This window comes from Orbicella franksi, chromosome 2 (assembly GCF_964199315.1).
Source record: "Orbicella franksi chromosome 2, jaOrbFran1.1, whole genome shotgun sequence".
Lineage (NCBI taxonomy): Eukaryota > Metazoa > Cnidaria > Anthozoa > Scleractinia > Merulinidae > Orbicella > Orbicella franksi.
Genome location: NC_138146.1, coordinates 31563160 through 31583838, shown reverse-complemented (window position 1 = coordinate 31583838; position 20679 = coordinate 31563160). Strand labels below are relative to the sequence as shown.

Genomic DNA, 20679 nt, shown 5'->3' with positions numbered 1-20679 from the left:
TTCTCACCAAGGGTAGCAAGCCATTCATCTGAGACATTACGGGTGCTGCTACATCACCCGAAAAATATCTAGAAATCTTTTATTCCTGAAGTTGGAAACAGCATTTGAATTTGTAGTCATGACTCATTAATAACTTACATTTCTTCGTCATTGTTAACAATCCGTAGGAAGGCCTTTTCGTTTGATTGTGGTACAAATTCCACACACGATTTATCCATCCATTCTTTCATGGCTCCGGCGATAGCATCCCCTGCCTTGACACTTGCCTCTTTAAAATTAAATTAAATCAGTCACTGTTAAATGTTTTTCTAGTTACGGTGGTAACGGTACTTTAAATGATATATCAATGATGCAATCAATTGATCACTCTGTGAAAAGTTTCTTTACCAACGTCTGCTGCATAGTCTGCGACATGTTTGGCTCGTCGTTAAAATTAACTCTCCGGTTTGTGACTGTAATAGGAGCTTCTAAATTTCTTTACCACTTCAAACATTGGAGCGTATTACCACAACAGACAACCACTTACTTAAGAGAATGCCTTCCCTTAACGTGGGATGAAAAACAAGTCATGCACAAAAGAAAAAATATTGGCTTGAAAACTGGTGATAACCAGGGGCTGTTCAGGAGTACCCGTCGGATCCGCTCCGCAAAATATCCGCTCTGCAGACTAAAGTTGAGCTGGCTGGGAATTTTAGTATTAAACAGAATCTTGCTGAGAATTTAGCTTATCGAGAGCTAGCTAGCTGGAAAATTTTTTTTGGTGTTCAAATAGCTTACACTGTGGTTTGACTAATCAGTTCTGGCTGGAAATTACATTCCGGATGCGATCACTGACTGAAGTGTGTCACTTGACACTCTCTGACTGCTTGACCTTTTGTTTGAAAACATGCTTACAATATAATGTTAGTTGTTTATTAAAGTTTTATTTACCAGCAAACAATAGAAGTCTGTTCTGCTGTCATTTATAGTGTGAAATTAGATCGGTTTCTTTTCCCTTGACGCTCCTTTTTCCCACGTTCAGTTGCATGTTTCACCACCGTTGATCCGGTCGCGGAAAATCATCGTCTGTTCTAGCTGCTTTCATGTTCTACCTTGAGACAACTGGTTATCTGGTGATGACGTTTGTTGGTTCGTGCAGTCTTTTCACATTTTTGCCTGAGGCCCGGTGAGACTCGGGTAACCTCGTAATATTTTGTAACTAAAACATTGTTCCCGTATAATTTTGTGTCCAACGGTCGCGCGATCAGATTTTGCCGACCAGTTGTTTGAGGGTTTGGCAGCCAGAGAACTCTGAGGACTCCACTGATAAATTCAAAGGTTCAGGTAAGAACTACTTTGGAGTTGAACTAGCTGAATCAGCCTATATATTTAATATTCAGTGATAATGTTTAAGCAATGTGTGCGGGAAAAGCCGGCGCAGGTTTTCAAACTGTATTCGCCACTGTATTGTATTTCAAACCCAACGGAAAGTGCAGCTTCAGTGAAGACAGTGAAAGCAAGAAAAGGCCTGATATGTCTCAGAACTTGGAAGGGTTTTCGAAATTGTCAGTGCATTCATCCACAGTGATCCTACTTCCAAGTGTAATTTCAATTCTGTAATTTTAACGACCAGTAAAATCCGATCCCGGTGCTGCAGTCGATGATGACCGCTTTTTAACGCGTCGAACGTTAAAACATGAGCTATTGAAACACATTTGCCGCGTATTGGACAACTGACGAGATATTGAAATGATTATTTTTTCCCGGTGTAAGAAAGTATTGTTTCCATCGGTTTCTTTACTGAAGTCCGATCGTGTTCTTTATATAACTGAAGGCTGATTACCTATTGCTGCCTTTTGGTATCGCCGAAAATTTGCCCTGAAAGAGCTGTTGACCAACACACCTGATTGATCTAGTTCAGTGCTAATTGTACTGTACTTTGGGATTTAAAAGGGAATACAAAGGCTTTCCATGTCAAAGGTGAGAAAAGACCAGAAGGCAATCATGTCATTCCAGATTTCGTTCTTTCGGTGTCGATAGCGCCAGGACAACAATGTGTAATTTAATTTCTTATGCGTTCCCATTTGTTAACGCGCGTGTTTTTCGCACATTCAGTTTCTGTTAGAGAACAAGTTATTTTGCATGCCTGCGTTGTTACCGGAAATGTAGACATTTCGCCTTATTGTCCTTCTTTTTATGATGGCACAGACAGTGATTTTGTGGTGGAACAATCATCGCGCGGTTCAGTTCATGTAGCTTAGGCAAAGCGCGAAACATGGCACACGAAAAAATAGGGGAGGGGCGTGGCACCAGTTCACACCATTCACTGAATTCACGCTTCTGGGTTATAGTTTGATGACGAAATGAGCGTAAAAAATTATTCCACACTTATTTTTCTTAAACAGTTAAATCCTTGCTTCTTTGACTTGCCCCAGGGAATGTAATTTTCAGCAATGTAACATCAGTTAAAATCTAAGACATTTCGTTGAATTCTCTCATGAATGAGCTATTTTTGTGAACATAGTTCTTGATCTAGATCTTACATTGAGGGGCCCGATAGTATCACCAGTTTTGTATATTATTATGTGTCCGTGGCTGTATGCGTATTTGGATGCAAGTGTGTGTGTGTGGACAGGGGGAGGACGCCGATATAAGAGGGATTGTGCAGTATGTTAAATTTTCTAAAACATATCATTTTTCAGGTGTAAAATTAACTGCGTGAACTATAAGAAGCACAGCTAAAGATGCTGCAAACGTTACCCGATGTCATGGACTGGTACCCGAGAAAAGATGAGCAAATTTGTTGATGAAATCACGAGATTAACTTTGTGAATCTTTTATGCTGATCGTCCAGTGTATATTTATGACATTACATTGATCTGATTGATACATTTTGTTAACGAGTTAACGAGTAATGATGCTGTTAATAGCAATACTTTTACTATGAACGGCCTTTAACATTCCAACAATGCCGGGGTCTTTGCTGCGAAACTTTGCACTTAACTGTGTGAAACTTTTACGGTGAACGGCCTATAACATCCCAACAATGCCGGGGTCTTTGCTGCGAATGTTCGCACTTAACTGTGTGAAACTTTTACGGTGAACGGCCTATAACATCCCGATAATGCCGAGGTCTTTGCTGCGAATGTTTGCACTTAACTGTGTGAAACTTTTACGGTGAACGGCCTATAACATCCCAACAATGCCGGGGTCTTTGCTGCGAAACTTTGCACTTAACTGTGTGAAACTTTTACGGTGAACGGCCTATAACATCCCAACAATGCCGGGGTCTTTGCTGCGAAACTTTGCACTTAACTGTGTGAAACTTTTACGGTGAACGGCCTGTAACATTCCAACAATGCCGGGGTCTTTGCTGCGAAACTTTGCACTTAGCTGTGTGAAACTTTTATGGTGAACGGCCTGTAACATCCCAACAATGCCGGGGTCTTTGCTGCGAATGTTCGCACTTAACTGTGTGAAACTTTTACGGTGAACGGCCTGTAACATCCCAACAATGCCGGGGTCTTTGCTACGAATGTTTGCACTTAACTGTGTGAAACTTTTACGGTGAACGGCCTGTAACATCCCAACAATGCCGGGGTCTTTGCTGCGAATGTTTGCACTTAACTGTGTGAAACTTTTACGGTGAACGGCCTATAACATCCCAACAATGCCGGGGTCTTTGCTGCGAAACTTTGCACTTAACTGTGTGAAACTTTTACGGTGAACGGCCTGTAACATTCCAACAATGCCGGGGTCTTTGCTGCGAAACTTTGCACTTAGCTGTGTGAAACTTTTATGGTGAACGGCCTGTAACATCCCAACAATGCCGGGGTCTTTGCTGCGAATGTTCGCACTTAACTGTGTGAAACTTTTACGGTGAACGGCCTGTAACATCCCAACAATGCCGGGGTCTTTGCTGCGAATGTTTGCACTTAACTGTGTGAAACTTTTACGGTGAACGGCCTGTAACATCCCAACAATGCCGGGGTCTTTGCTGCGAATGTTTGCACTTAACTGTGTGAAACTTTTACGGTGAACGGCCTATAACATCCTAACAATGCTGGGGTCTTTGCTGCGAAACTTTGCACTTAACTGTGTGAAACTTTTACGGTGAACGGCTTTGAACATCCCTTCAATGGGTATTTATGAAATTTTTACGGTAAACTACCTCTAGGAATGTGAGTGTCTTTAGTTGTTTAGCTTTCAAGTTAAATTAATTTGTGAAAGTTGTGTTGACAGTACTTTGCAGTCTTGGGTAAGGCATGGATCAGTGACATGGACTGAGATGGATCACCAACATTCAAGGTATGTATTATCAAGATTTTTCTTACTCGTTTTATGATAAAGATTCTAATGTGGTTTATACACTTTTATCTCGCAATTCTAGAGTGGGAAGCTCAGAGAAGACAGTTGTCCAAAGAAAAAGAAAAACACGTTTTTCAATACTTTTGAGGTAAACATGGTGTTACTAATCAGCACTAAACCAGCTCCCTTTGGTTGTTTTAAGGAGCTGGCATAACCCTTTATTTTTCAAAAAAATCATTGGAAATAATTGTAAACTACTAAATCGGGGTAAACATATAAAGTGTGTTGCTGTTGTTGAAATTACAATCATTATTGGGCTAGCAATGTAGAAGTAAGGCCGATATGTAGTAATAAAGGACTTCAATATTATTTTTTGTTTATTTCCCTTACAGCGTTATATAAAAGTAATTTTGCAACAGACATTTCTTTGGTGAAAGCAAGTTTGATCTGAATGTCTAGAAGGATTAGAGGGATCTTATTTTAAACATCAGTGTGAACCGTTTTAGATGTCAGAACGTAAAGTGCCAAACTGTCACACGTATGCTGAACCTGGAAGGCATCTGAAGTATCGGAAAACAACGTGCTGGGAGACACCTTGTCCGATCCGCTTAAGACATAAATGGTAAGTTGTATTGTTTTTAAGTGATAACATAATCATAGTGTAGAGTTTGCTCATAGCGGCAAAAATAACCACATATTGCTAATTTATCTCTAATAATAGTCAACAGACAATAGGCTGTTGAATAAAGGTCCTAAACAATGCGTTTGTTTTTAATCTAGGTCAAAACGCTGGCCAGAACATTTTTGCGTCAATAATTGCCTTGCTGGCATTTTCAATGTTACCCTTTACTGCTGGCTGGCTACTTGGCTAATTGCCATTTTTCTAGCTCGGTATTCAAAATTTTCATTATGTCTGGCTGGGAGTTTTATGAAATAAAGTCGATCTTGCTAGCAGTGAAGAGTGGATATTTTTTTCCCAGGAAAGTTAATTATTAATGATAATTGACGTGGGAGCACAGAATCAGTGCTTGGGAAGTCACACATTAAATTTCCAGTTAAAGTGTCGTTGGGTACTCCTGGCTGTTCCCTGTCTTGCGATTCTTGAAATATAGGAAGGATGCGAGAAATCTATGTTTTAAGGTCATATGCTTTGTGAGAGCCCTCGAACAAAGTAAAAAATTTAAGCGTCGAAATTTTGCGCTAAACTACGTAAAATGATTTATATCTTACAAATGCAACATGAAACACACAAGATTTAGATTTCCACTTTTCATATTTTACACGATGATGTCGATTCCGCTTGTAATTACCATGCTTTTATCACCTTTGTTACATAATTAACAGGTCCTACCTAAAGAGCTATCCAATTTAAAAGGGATCTTCCCGTCAGGCCATTGTCGGCCCGGTGTAAAGCATCGTTTGTGTCCGTGGGCCCCAGTCTTCAGCTCTTTGTACTCGTGCGGTTTTAGAAGCAAGTCTCCTTCATAAAGTCGCCTCTCATCTGCAAAATTTGTTTACTAAGCATTTCAAAGCTTAGTATTGGTATCTTAGCAAGATCCTCTCCAAGTCTGGGTCCTCGGTTCTCCCTGGTATATGTATAAAGACCCTCATCATAGAGCCCTTTCAATGATTAAAAATTGACTTCAGATGGCACTTATTTCAAGTCCTCTCGTTTTTTGGGCTGGGTCAAACACTAGCTATCCCGGGAGAATGAAAAAAATATTGAGATACCATCGAGATTCCGGAGAGATCGAGAAACAACCTGTAGACACATTCAAGAGAAGCAGCCCTCATAAAGAAAACTGTTTTTTTTTTTTTTTGTTTTTTTTCAATTTGGGATGGCAGAACATTCATCAACTTTACAAGATAAAATGAAGGGAATATACCCTTATACCCATATTAGTTTAGGGTTCAAAATGTGACGTTCTTACACCTAACAATGGTCCAACTCGTTGGCAGGACGGAATTTTGAAACAGTCAGTAACTTCTTCTTGTATCAAGGTCAAGGTCAACTTTATTTAGGCAGGGTGGCCCAATCAGCACTTGGCTGGTATCAAAAGGGGCCCTGCGTAAATTAAGACTACATTAAATTTCTATACATAGAGATTAACGTTAACAATTATAAAAAATTAAAAATAAAAACTACTCTCTAAAATAAAGTCTAAGAAGATTTTTAAAAATGGGGAGCGATGTTGCTTCTTTTATTGTAGTGGGTAAATTATTAAAATGAAGCGCACCAGAGTATCTGAAAGTCCTTTTCCCTAGCGTTAACTTGGGTTTCGGCAAGTGCATGTCGTTCCTTTTCCTCGTGTTGTAAGAATGAACGTTGCAATTTCTAATAAAATAATCCGACAAATATGGAGGAGCTAAATTATTTAAACATTTAAAAACTAAAATGCATTTGTGGGCTTTTCTTTGGGTTTCCAAATCCACCCACCCTAACATTTTAAAAGATCCTTCGGTTGTTGCCCTCCTTTGTATAATGCGTGCTGCTCTGTTTTGCAGACGTTGCAAGCTGTTACTGCAACCGATTGACAGCCCATCCCATACCGTGTTAGTGTAATCAAAAATCGGCTGAACTAAACAATTATACACGCATTTAGCAGCTTTTAGAGTAAGGTAGGGTCGTATGCGTGACAGCAGGCCGAGACGTTTTCTTACTCTCTTACAAATCAATTCTACATGTTCGTTCCATGAAAGATTCTCATCTAGTGTTACCCCTAAATAACAGAAGCTTGATACTCTGTCAATGTTTTTCCCGTGAAGCTCTATTTTATAGTCTGGACAGTGTTCTAGTTTTTGCCTAGTTCCAAACAGCATCCATTTAGTTTTACTCTGATTGAGTATCAGCCTGTTGCTTACTAACCATTTCTCAACATTGGTAAGATCGTTTTGAAGAACCTGCTTGATGATATCTGGACAGGAATCAGAGAAATATATAACAGTATCGTCGGCATACATGCCTATTTGTGACTTCAGTAGACTTTGCGGGAGATCATTGATGTATATCACAAATAGTATCGGGCCCAGTATGGATCCTTGGGGAACCCCATAACTAATAGTTAAGCTCGATGATTCGTCTTGGTTGTATTTGACCTTCTGGGATCGAGCTGTAAGGTAGTCTTCGAACCATTTCAAACTTTTCCCTCTAATTCCATAATGTTCTAGTTTGTGGAGCAGGCAGAGGTGGTCAACGAGATCGAACGCTTTTTTTAGGTCTATAAAAATAGACCCGGTAATCATCTGTTTATCCATTTGTTCTAAAATGTGATCAACAAAGTGTACAGTGGCTGTTTCAGTGGAGTGTTTCTTACGGAATCCTGATTGATGCACTGACAAGGAATGGTTTCTGATTAGAAATGCTACAAGCTGTGATTGAATTGCTCGTTCCATTACTTTAGAAATCAACGGAAGGACTGAAATCGGACGATAATTATTTGGGTCGCTGTTATCGCCCGATTTGTATATTGGAGTTACCTTCGCAGTTTTCCATTCAGATGGTATCATACAGGTAGAAATTGTTAAATTTATGAGGTAGGCGACTGGTCTAGATATTTCATTTGCTGCATCTTTCAGTAATCGAGCAGGAATTCCATCGAGGCCAGTAGCTTTAGTTGACTTCATTTTGAGCAGTTCTTTTTGAACAAATCCGGATGACACCTCTTCAAGGACAAAGTCTTGTTCAACTCTAGTTGACATAACTTTTGGCAGAGTACAACGTTCAAAATGGCTGCTCAGAGAGTTTGCGATCGATGTAAAAAAGCCATTGAATCTTGAGGCTGTAAGACCGTCACTGCTTGAAGGTACTGATTTGATTTTTTGGGGGACGATTTTATGCAAAGTTCGCCACATCACCTTTGGGTCTTTTTCATCCGCCAGTTGATTTGCATAATAGTCAATTTTTTCTTTACGCATTCTTGTGTTTATGGTGTTGCGTAACCGCTTATAATTGCTCCAATGTTGTTCTTTGTTTGTACTTAGGGCCTTTTTGTGGTGGTAATCACGCTCTTGCATAAGTTTCTTTAGATCGCTTGTTAACCACGGCACTGAATATCCACGGGCGCGACGCATAACAATGGGTGCGTGTTTGTCGGCAGCTGTTAGAAAAAGGTCTTTAAAGGCGTTCCAACTACCCTCTGGTGTTTCTTCGAGTTCGATGATTTCCCATGGGATGTGTTTTAGGTCGTCACGGAACAATGCTGGATTATAATGTTTATAATTTCTCGTTTCAATAATTTTTGGTGGAGGGCGTTTCATCCTGTGTAGCTTTCTTACCCCAAAAATAGCACTATGGTCAGAAAAACCAACTGGTACAACACCGGCGAAATAAAGTTCTGGCCTTGAGGTGAAAAATAAATCAATTAAAGTTCTGGTGTGCTGCGTTACTCTTGTAAATCCTTTGATTAACTGTTTTAGGCAAAATGACTTGGTTATCTGTTGAAGGTGTTTATAAGATGTTATTGATTTGGAGAAATCAACATTTAAGTCCCCCATGAGTACCGTTTCCGCACCGATACTCTTAAGGTTGTTTAGGGTCTTCTCCAAACTCGAATTAAAAGCGGAAATATCCGAATTTGGTGATCTGTAAATAGAGCCAACCAACAGCTTCTTTGATTTCGGTTGAGACAATTCAAACCAAATTGCTTCTAAATCTGCACACATTAGTTCGGGATTTGCTTCGTCCAGTCGATTGAAGCTCAGGTGTTCAGCGATGTAAACTGCTAATCCACCCCCATGGCAATTTCTATCTTTCCTCAGTAAATTGAAGCCTGGAAGCCAAATTTCTTCGTCTGAAAATGACTCATCCAACCATGTTTCGTTTATCGATAGCACATGAGGTTTGTGTGTTTCGCAGAACAGTCGAAGCTCGTCCACCTTATTTCTTAGGCTGCAGATATTCAAATGGAATAGACGCAAGCCTCTCATTTCACGATGTTGAATAGGCCCAGGGCCTGGATTTAGTTGTATATCATTCGATAATAAAATGACATTTGCAATCATGGCTGTATTTAGAAGGCGTATAAAGCGAATCAGCTTCATGGTCTTCGTTGCGTTCGCCATGCTGGTTGCGAGGGATCTCGGAGTTGACTTTGCTGGATAAACGTTGAGCTTCACTTCATTTGCGTCTTTTGTAGCCATAAGAATTTGAAGGTTACTGTGTTGGGTTCCTTGAGGGCAAAACTTCGAGACTTGAGCAAGGAGTAAACATATTATTAAGTAAAATGTAAGAGAGCTCGCAAAACTCGACCGACCCGCCATCTTGACCACGTGCAGAGGTATGAGAGTACAGCCAGCTTTGAAGAAATGGTCCATATTCCCTTGCACATATTTAGAATCTATTTTCTTCGCACCTTATGGAGCATTTCTTTAGAAAAGAAACTTTCTGTATTGAACATTTAATTAGCTCCAAAATTCATGTCATCATAAAATATCTCCCTATTACTTTCCTCAATTCTTGTACACTTTTAGACCTATACATACCTTTGGCGTTAGAACACAGGGCCACAACGGCACTGAAGAATACTTGCGCCCAAAGCAATTTCATTGATCGATATTGATCAAGATTCCCAGCGCTCGTAACTGGATCCTGTCTAACAAAGACAACAAAGTGATTTTTCAAGAGTAATTATCAAATTCTACATGTAATTCTTTGCTTTTTGAACGTCTTAGTGACAAGTGACAGGTGAGAGTATAGAAACAGCACTTGTGACTCTGACAAGCGAGTGACGGATTTCACTCCAAATTACAATGTTAAAATTAAAATAATTAGAAATTAAAAGTGGAATGAATAAAGAATAAGTTTACCTCTCTTGATTAGTGACTTGTAACTGCAATTATTCTCTCGCACTCATTGGCTATTTTCAATAGTTTTGTTAAATAATCTGAAACACATCTTCGTTGTAAGTTGTTCAACTGTCAGATACACACTGACATTTAGTGAACGCAAAAGATCGAAATGTTTGTAGTTTGATTTGATCGTAAATTTAAATCTTGTAAATCGTCGAACATTTATACCAATTTGATTTCCTAGAAAACTAAAAACACTGTGCTTCTTTTAAAGTTGTTGTGAGTTTCTCCCGCCGTTATTGAAAATGATCTTTATATTCAGGTCCTTTCTGAATCTCATTGTTGTTGTCAAGTTCGTTTTAAATCGTGCATAATTCATTTTGCCTTTTCAACCAGTTAAAATTTTGTCTTCTGATGGCCATTTCGTTTCACATTGTCACGGGACGCAAGGGGCTTTTACTGTAAGTACCGCAGAGAAATGGTAGGAAATTTTCCTAGCATTCCTTACATACTCTCACTAGGGTTCTTCGTTTTGCGGCCAGGGAAGGCGTCATAATCTGTTTCAGTGACATATCGATGATATTAAATAAAAAATAAACCAGAAAGGGTGGATGGAATATGAGACAAGTTTTAAAATGAAGTCACGATATTAATGGTGCTTTAAAAGTAAATAGTGCGTTCGAGTCATTCCCGATGCTTTCAAATGATGGCGGACTCTACCGACGCCAACAATCTGGAACAAAACAAGGTTATTATATATCGGATCACGTCTAAACACACGCGAAGAAAGACTTGCACGTAGGGGCCAAACCACCCCCCAAATGTTTCGTCAGTTCTTGGGTATTTCACATTATTTCGCATTACTTAAAAAGTATTGACTCTTTCTACACCAAACTTGGCAGATGATCAGGTGACCTATTGCCAATTATATTTACGTAAAAAAATGTCAGTAAATGTCAAAGTTGTGACGTCACAGTGTTGACGTCATCTTTTTTGCCACTTTTGAAGTTTTTGATATGCATATTTTTTACAATGTGTTCGAAAGAGCACATCAAGGGGAGTTGAAACCAGAAAAAATTTTGTCCATATCATAAAAATTGAATGAAATATGGCATTTTTAAATATGAAAAATAACTCTGCAAAATATATGGTCCCCCCCTTGAGAAAAATCCCCAAATTGGAGCCGTAATGTTGTTCCAACAAATGCAGCTATGTTTCACATGTGATGTGCCAGATGACTAAAGCAAAAATAAAGAAGAAAATCGAGATAAAAAATTATCCCTCTAGTGTTATTGCGTTAAAATTAGTTTTGTTACGTCATAACCTGTGACGTCACCCGTTTTTTTACTTTTAATACCAACCTAACAAAGCCGAAAATCAAATTTCTAAACCATACGATTTTTGACAACATTAAGCTTTCTATTTTTCTAGATTATTAGCCTTCTTAGAATAAAACTGAAAAAAATAAACCAGAGAGACTGACTTAAGAAGGACAGTATGGTTAAGCAAATTTCGGGGGGGACAACAAAAAAATATTTAATTTACCATATCTCAAAAAATAATCATCATAGCAAAAAAACGGTTTTCAGCATTTTACTCCTCAAGTCAGGGCTTTCCAATGACATAATCTTTACATCAGATTTTACAAAAAATTATAGCACGTTTTGGTGACGTCATCAATTATGACGTCATAATCTGACATTTTGTCACGAATTCCAAATTAAAATAAACTGGAGAACAAAGAAAGCTCATCTGCCAAACGCGGTTTAGAAATATATAAACCAAGCAAATATAGCCTTCATGAAACATTAGGGGGGTGGTTTGGCCCCTACGTGAACGTGAGTGTGGCGCATCTCTAAACGCGCGAGAACTTACGAAAGTAAAGAAAGTTCATGCGGCAGAGAATCTCCAACCCAAACACTGTCCAAATCGATAGACTTCCACAAGTGAAATACACGTGTGTAGATTTGGGGGAGGGTTAAATCTAGTATCTTTAAAAAGTTAGGTAAGCATTCGTTGGGATCCACGAACCTAAAACGCGAGTGTGGCGCATCTCTCAAGGCACGAGAACTTACGAGAGAAAAGAAAGTTGATGCGGCAGAGAATCTCCAACCCAAACACTGTCCAAATCGATAGACTTCCACAAGTGAAATACACGTGTGTATATTTGGGGGAGGGGTAAATCTAGCATCTTTAAAAAGTTAGGTAAGCATTGGTTGGGACCCACGAACCTAAAACGCGAGTGTGGCGCATCTCTAAACGCGCGAGAACTTACGAGAGAAAAGAACGTTGATAGGGGCGAGAATCTCTCATCCAAGCACTGTCTAAATCGATAGACTTCCACAAGTGAAATACACGTGTGTAGATTTGGGGGAGGGCTAAATCTAGCATCTTTAAAAAGTTAGGTAAGCATTGGTTGGGATCCCCGCATCTAAAACGCCAGCGTGGCGCATCTCTAAACGCGCGAGAACTTACGAGAGAAAAGAAAGTTGATATGGGCCAGGATCTCCAACCCAAACACTGTCCAAATCGATAGACTTCCACAAGTGAAATACACGTGTGTAGATTTGAGAAAGGGCCAAATCTAGCATCTATGAGAACAGGGCTGTATTCCTCTAAGGCTGCGGGTGTAATTCGTAAAAACACTGAGTTCTTATAAATCGTTTAGAACTTCTTTGTTCGAGTTCAAATTTATGTTGCTGGCACATGGGTGGGCACTTTATATGTAGACCGTGATGTAAGATACTATTTTTACTGTTCATGATGCACTGCTACGTTAGTCTGCTTTATAAATATTTAACTGCTCTGGTCGAGTTTTGAATTTCAATATGATTAAACGCTCCTTTTCATGCGTTCTCGTTAAAAATGACGCAAAGTTGTCAATTTTAGTAATTTCAATTTGAAGAAAAGGTCCTGTTAGTACTTTCTTATTACTTGATAAAAATTTTGCGGGGTTTGTTTTACCAGTGCGCATCATGACGCCTCCTGGAATAAGCTATACCTTCCCTAGTTGAATCGTCATCAGTTCATCGTACGTTATTCAGGTTATTGATTGGAAAAATAATTATACTTTTGAACCTTAGTCCCTCTATTTTCGGGGATGGGGGTGGGCTTACTTCTTTCGGAGGTCGTTACTTACGGACTTTCACGATTCGTTGCTTGTACGAGCCATTGGCTAAGCCATTGGCCAAGCCATTGGCCAAGCCATTGGCCAAGCCATTGGTAGCCGTGCATGGTCACCTAAAGCACTGACAATCTGTCTTAGCTAGCGCTCAATGTACTAAGTTTCTCTCTCGCTGTTTAAGCTCGGTGTTTTCTTTACAAAATAAATTACTGAAGAATGGTTTTCAACCATACAGTGTGCAATCAAAAAGACTCCTATACCATTTATTACATTTATTATCTTTTACACAACGTTACTCGGCTACACTAACCTTTGCTATTCTAACAGCTAAGAACTGTTAAAATGTACCTGTTCTTGGTTTCACATTCAGGAAAGAAATTAATAACTTCATTTTTTTTACAATTAGGATAGATTAATGCAATCTCGAGATCTCTGATATTTTCCCGAGTAGAAAGCAAAGTGTGCCTCTCGGTTTACCCTTTGATTTTCATATTGATGTTTTTGTTTACAAGTGCAACTATAATCTGCAACACAAATACCCTTTTTGTTTGGTCAGTGTAGAATACATCTTCGTATTTAATGTATCACCAGCCCGGCATGCTTATTTAAACTTATGTTCATATAATTTGCACAGCTTTTAATACCACAAAACGCAGCTGATTTGAAATCAATTCTTGCATACGATGCCTGCGCGCGCAGTACGCGTACGAAAGACAATCAAACTCGAGCTGTTTTTTTCGAAACGACATGATTAGAGTCTTTTATTTCGCAGCTAACAAGATAAAGACAGTGTAAAAGTTTGTTTTGATTTCTTCTAATACATAACTCGAGAATTCTGGTTTAATTTGACAAAGGACAATATATTTTGTTTAGAACCAGACAACTATTTTCCTTCCTGGCGACATTCGACGAACTACGAACGAGTTGCCGGACACGGACGACCCATTTTTGTCGCCAAATTAAAAGCTTGGAGACAAAGTGTTTCAAATATTTCACTTTTTACAATCTGTTATATATCGTATGGTTTTTGGAATTCTGAATTCTTTTTCGTGACTATTCAATGCCGTCTCCAGTGAAAAAAGTTGCCCGACTGCGATGCGTTTCCTCAGTGTTAACATGAAGTCGGGACAGTACAGTTTTCCCCGCCTTTAGAATCCTGATTGGTCAATTCAAATTCCAGGCGCGCCAGCCGTATGCAAGAATATGCGGGGAAAGAACGTTACGAGCAAGTTATCTTTGGAATGTACTCTAATCTGAGGTTTAATGGAGTTCTGTTGGGCTCTAATGGTTATGGAATGAACACAATGCCAATACTACAATCTTGTTCCCAATATTTGAAGAGCTGGAAGTTGCCAGAATATGGTGGCGCAGTATAAAACTAAAAATGTATATTTTGGGCGGGAACCTCTTGGGTCATGGGTCCGAGTAATTCAGCTTTTGTTTGATGAAAACAAAATAGTACAAAACACACAGCAATTACAATTTAATTTGTATATTTTTTATTTGTGATAATTAAACAAAGAAACCCATTATCACACATTGCAAGTCATTGAGTCAACGTTATTCACCTAGCACCATTTTATTTCATCTTTGAAATAATTATTTTTTGACATGAAATTTTTTCAATTCTTTTTATGTGCTGCAAGAAACTTTGAACCAAACGATATCCTTTGATAACCAGTGCCAAATGTAATTAAGCAAAAAGATATGGATCCCTAGGCAATCGATTTTTTTCCAGCTTTAATAGTCGGTCTACGACCATTAACACCCTTCTTAGGATGAACTGAAAAAATTTGCTTCTGTCTTAAATATTTGAAGTCAAACTTTACATGCTTCTTTTAATTCTTGCATTGTAAAGTCGCTACGGAATTGAAGATGGGAAGTCTTGGCTCGGCCGTTGCACGGAAATGGTAGGTTCTGCTCCTTTCTATTAGATCTCCGTTACGTTTGGGATCGGTGATCGCATCACGTTTGGAGAGAGCCTTATTTACGCCAGATTTGCAGTTTCATCTGGAATCTTGAAATTGTGTGTTTACACCGTGGACTCCTACAACCAAGATAACAATCAGTTAGAACATTTAGGCCCTTTCTCCCTTATCAGTAAAATGCGATGGGTATTGTAAGAGACCAAATCTACAGTCATCTACTCTTTCTGTCTGTCCTATTAGTATCTTCTTCAGTAATTCTTTACACCCAAAACGATGCTTCTAAATTTCATTAACGAGTCTTGTTCCGATTAGTTTCCCTTTTTGTGAAATGTTATCAAACAACTTTTGGCACGGTGGTGGTGTTCAGAGAATGAACAGTGTTGCATTGTTTCATTCGCTGATCTGACGAAAAAGGCAAGCCACAGATTTAGGTATTTTTTCCTTCATTAATAGTTCAATGTTGAACTCTCAGCAATACACAAAAGCATAACTCTCGAAACATCAGCTGCTTTTTGTCTAAAAAGGCAATTATCGTGTAGTTTGCTATGGTAACCAACAGAGTACACGCCCTGTTAGGTTTACTTACGTTTTGAGTTTTAGTTTGAATTAAAGTTTCGATTTCCGTGGTGATATCATTTTATTACGACTTTACCACGGCAATACCATTAAAATCTCCATGACAGTCTCGAATTGCGTCATTCAAAAGACATTGCGACGGACTTTAGATTGCGTTAGTCCCACGATTAACAACGTAGTGTTCTGCATAAGAATTGTTGATCACCTAAACTGCATCCATTACCATCCCTCCCTCCCATTAAAAACTATAATATCTAGGAGAAAAAAGCGAAAAAGGGATCCGTGTTACCATGGATGGCCTCCGTGTCGTTTCTGTGGACGGGCGTTCTTGTGTGAACCCGCTAATCGGAACAATCTAAAAAATAACATACGAGGAAAAGTTTTCAAATTTTACTGATGATTCAGTGAAAAGCCAGAAGACTATATTCATTTCCTGGCTAAAAGCAATTTCAAATTCTGGGCTCCTGATTTCGGACGTTTACTGAGGGTTACCAATATCAGTTGCGCCTGATGATTCATGAATTCAGAATTGTGACATGAAAAACAAACAAACGAACAAACAAACAGTCAAACCGGAGGTTCTCTGGAGAGCGCCTGCTGTCCATCCACTGTGCTGGTCAACGGTTTTCCACTCGAAGTCATCTCGGTCAGTCTTTGATCAAGTCTTCCAAGGAGGCGGATAATGTTTTGCAACCTATCAATTAAAAGAAGCACCCCGGTTATTTCGTTACTCCCGTGTTCGCAGCATTCCATATGGCACTTAAGAAAAAGCATAGCACAGAGTTAGAGAATAGACCATATTCGAATTCTCGGAATGCACTGTAACTAGCTTGCAATTGAGACAACTGAAAAAATGCGAGGAGTTTTTTCAAATGCAAATTATATTAATCTCCTTTTTAATGACATTCCCTCGCATGAACCTCCATTGCAAGCTAGTTCCAGTTCAATGTCGGGAATACAAACAGGGCATATTATATGACCACATAAGATTGCTACGGGAAAGACCGGTCGCGAGTTTCACACTAGTCTTCGTATCTATCAAGGACTTTCTTAGATCAGAACCGTTGCTGGTAGCACGTGACTAGCACGTTTCAAACACGGCGTTACCTGCCAAAAATATCCTGTTATAATATGTTCTATCGACATTAGTTTACTGTTAATGTGGATAGTTTCATGCAAAACGTTTGTAATATGACTAAATAACTCAGTGGAATAACTCAATGGAATGTTGGAAGTACAGGGCTTTAGACTGTAACAAAAAAATCTCAGTTTGTTCTAAATTCCTTCAGTATTCCATTCATACCACCTTTCTGCATATTTGCACAAAGGGTGGGGTTAAAACTTTCGCAAAAGATTTAGAAACAAGCTTAACATTACTGACTTGTCTTCTTGTTGGTCGACCTTGTCAGCCAGTTTGGTGACCTTGTCACTGATTTGTAACAGAGCTGGATTCACATATGTTTGCTGGTTTGCTGTGTGTTTCTTGGGCGAACCAAATTCCACAAGCTGCAGAAAAAATTAAACCAGAGCCTTTAGGGGCCACATTACAACATTGACCACACTGCTTTGGAAAACTCAGTATGGAATTGAGATTTATATAATAACAACCAGACGGTTTATACGCTGTCAGTTAGTCGTTCATACGTTCATGTCCCTATGTTGGAGACGGTGTCTTATGTTATATGTATGTATGCTATGAATTCGCCTGAAGGTCTGTTACATCTTTAAATGTCTTAGAGCATAGGCAATAGCCCCCTGTAGTTATTTTTAGAATGTGAAAGGTGTTGCGGTTAGGATTCCAGCTCCGGTTAGGATCTTCATAACGGATTCGTTAAGCTAGAGCACTTTCCTACCTAACATTTGGCAACAAAACCCTCCATGAAGGGTTTGCAAATTGCAGTTTAAATTGGCGGTATGCTTTTAGTGCTTATTTCTTCACTAAGCCGGGGAACGTTACTTAGAGATAATCCAGATCGGCTCAATGATCCAAGATCACCTGGATCGTGCTGCACCTGACCGGCCGATGAGTCAATCCACTCTGGCCAAGGATTCATCGGTTCCTTTGCTGCACCATGATCCGAGTGATTCTGGATCATAGACAGATTCGGCTAACGTGTTTACACCCTTGTTGTCACCCAATTCAGATCAAGCGATGGTTCATTTGAGAGGTAACAATTTCTGTTTGTATATACTCCCATGCAATCACTTGCGTGTGGCAAATTGCACAATTGTAACCTCCCAAATCAATAACCAACTGACCTGAATTGGGTGGCAACGAGGATGAAAACACATTAGCCGAATCCGTCTACTGATCCTGGAACAGATCATCCCAAAGAAACACACCCCATATTGACTCTTACCTTTTGCCTCCATGTTCGTTTTCTGTTGGGATACTCCACGCAGTATGGAACCCAGATCTTTCTGAGAACTTTTCTAGGAGTGGCTCTTTCTAATTCTAAAAGCAGTTCAACCTTGAAGACAAATCCATGAATCATTATAATAATTAGACTAGAGTACTCAGTTTATCAAGACGCACAAAACGCCAGTTATAACATTGCCAGTTTACTCTATACTTTTGGCGTTTAAGCTAAAGGTGTCAAACACGCCAAGTTAAGCAAAGCCGACACAAAGTAGAATTTAACTTGATTTACCATAATATTTTGGATGGCCACTTCCAGTCTTCTTTAGGTATAGAGGAAAAAGTACGAAATATTTCATACCCATGTGTGTTTAAGTGTACTACATACCTACATGTTATGTATAGGATAAGCTGACAGGCTTTGATATGTTTTCAGGTTTCATTACGGACATTTAAGCCATATCGGTCAAGTGTTTTAGCTTGGATAATAAGGGTAGCTTCCCTGCATTTACGAAAAGAATCAGTCGAAAGGAACGTTTTCAATAGGAACGAGTTGCATGTCGGACGAAGTGCGATTAGGGAAGAAAGAAAGAGTTCAGAAACTGTGGAAGGTTTGGATCTTGTGTCAGGGTATCGTTAAATCTGTCCATCAAACGTCTCTTTATTTCTCTTATGAATTGTAAATTACAACAGTTGCATTGTATTATGTAGATGAAATTTAGAGAGACTGACACGGAACTGAAGGCTTCACAGTCACTCATAGTTCACCAACCTGCATTGCATGTTGTTCCATTTTGGCGGACTGGAGAATTCTATTTACGTCACCAACGGATAAACCAATCTGCAGGAGATTATTTAATGTATCCCATAGATTACATTATCCCGTCTTTGCAGTAATTAACGATTCTTATATAGTGCATTTGAGTGACCAATGGACTGTTTGAGTGCCTCGTAACTGGCGAGAAAATTTGAAAGGAACTCTGTCTGTTTCAGGGTCTCTGTGTATGTGTTGTTTAGCAATACAATTTTTTCAGAACCCTACCTCCACCGAGGATTATAAACTAGTACCAGTAAATTTGTGGAGGCGCGGTAGCCTAGTGCGCTAAACTCCGGATCACGACAGAGTGCTCCGTGTTTGAGCCCTGGTCATTGCATTGTATTCTTGGGCAAGACATTTTACTCTTACAGGTTCTCTCTCCACCCAGGCATATAAATGGGTAACGGCGAATTTTAATGTTGGGAGGGGAGCGGAGGGGTTCGGTACCCTGCGATGTACTAGCATCCCATTCACGGGGGACTAGAAATACTCCGAGTCGCTTCCTGCTACAGAAACCGGAATAAGCTACGGCCACTGGCCTGACGCAAAACCTTTACCTTTAACTATCGGGAACTCTTAAGGCAACCCATCATAATATTAGGAGTAACCTCAATGGGCGTCAGAGTACTTCTAGATGCTTCAACGACTTCTTGAAGCACTAGGCTAGCTGACTTTACCTTTTGAATAGAAGAAGGCGCCTTAACACTTTTGTACTTACCAAGAGATTCTTGATGATGATCGGCATACACACACAGAAGATGACGTAGACCACGTAACTTATCCCGGGGTATGGTAGGGGCTGATATTTGAACACTGTGTGCGGGTATTTCATCTCACCAAGAATCAACATGAAGGTTGTGAAAAGCGAGTATGGAAGATGATCAAACAGGTACTGTGTTGCTTCATTCGATTCACCCTGCAAATAAATTAATTACTGTGTTCAATAAGGTGATGGGCGCATTCTGATTGGTCAAAAGCTAATCTGCTATTGTTTATGGTATCGGTAAAATCAACTTGACTTTGAGTAGTCTAGCACTTCAGAAATGAATTCGGCCTGTTTGAGTAAAGTAGCTTTCAATGCGTTTGCTTTTTGATGAAGGCGTTCTCAGGCCTATTAGCGTTCTGAATGACTCGATATCTGCACCCTTTTTAAATCTCCTAATTTGTGAAAACGGCATGGTTTTGGGACAAATCCTAAATAAAATCCTAAATAAAATCTGATGTGTAAGCTACTTACCGGAAATCGCTCGCGAAGTAAAAGGAAAAACGGAATTCCAAAGGCAATTACAAAAGGAATAAACAGAATTATGATCTGAAGAGGCAAAAAGCGATAAAGTAAATTTACAAATTGTAATGTCGTAATTAGTAAGAGGTTGAAGCCCTGGGGTTAGTAAATTAAGATCAAACAGTCTGGTCTAGAACACTGGCTTGATTCTTCGTGTTGTGCTATTGGCTAAAACATTTAGTGATTTCACATGACGTCACGGAAGCCATATTGGTTTCTCAAAACATAAAATGGCGGTCATGTTAGTGTCCCAAACCCCAAACCAGAGTTCATGTAAAAACTCTTTTTGTTCCAATGAGTTTGCATGACTGCTGGCCACATGACTGAAAACGCTCTTTACTGTTACACGGACGCCCAAGTTGCAAGACTACCAGGAATGAAAACAGACTTCAGATTTACAATATGTGCGTGTATCTATTGAGAACCAAACCCAAACATTTAACAGTCTTACCTTCACTAATGTCTTTATTATATTTGTCATCATTATAATATAAATACCAAACGTAGAAAATCTGA

At 39.3% G+C, this 20679-nt stretch overlaps 1 protein-coding gene and 1 long non-coding RNA gene across 6 annotated transcripts in view; one reads left to right on the top strand and one right to left on the bottom strand.

The window, feature by feature from the left end:
• The first annotated feature begins 552 nt into the window (after positions 1 to 552).
• LOC145479302 (uncharacterized) lies at positions 553 to 5271 on the top strand. 2 transcript variants are annotated; one of them, XR_014048410.1, is made up of 3 exons: positions 553 to 4287; positions 4370 to 4435; positions 4794 to 5271. It is a non-coding gene; the product is annotated as an uncharacterized LOC145479302 (long non-coding RNA). The 2 variants fall into 2 exon arrangements; XR_014048409.1 differs by having other exon boundaries at positions 4680 to 5271.
• Positions 5272 to 13930: 8659 nt separating this feature from the next.
• The window catches only part of LOC145479281 (transient receptor potential cation channel subfamily A member 1-like), a 29589-nt gene continuing 22840 nt past the window's right edge, over positions 13931 to 20679 (bottom strand). For 3 of the 4 annotated variants that reach the window (XM_081457598.1, XM_081457599.1, XM_081457600.1), the window contains exons 22-30: positions 20615 to 20675; positions 20116 to 20190; positions 19597 to 19794; positions 18834 to 18902; positions 18063 to 18173; positions 17084 to 17208; positions 16276 to 16396; positions 15992 to 16057; positions 13933 to 15245 (exon numbers count right to left, since the gene is read on the bottom strand). In XM_081457598.1, the coding sequence (XP_081313724.1) occupies positions 15231 to 15245; positions 15992 to 16057; positions 16276 to 16396; positions 17084 to 17208; positions 18063 to 18173; positions 18834 to 18902; positions 19597 to 19794; positions 20116 to 20190; positions 20615 to 20675 (841 nt within the window). In that variant the 3' untranslated portion in view covers positions 13933 to 15230. Of the gene's footprint in view, positions 15246 to 15991; positions 16058 to 16275; positions 16397 to 17083; positions 17209 to 18062; positions 18174 to 18833; positions 18903 to 19596; positions 19795 to 20115; positions 20191 to 20614; positions 20676 to 20679 lie in introns of all 4 variants that reach the window. The other variant, XM_081457601.1, reaches the window with a different exon arrangement.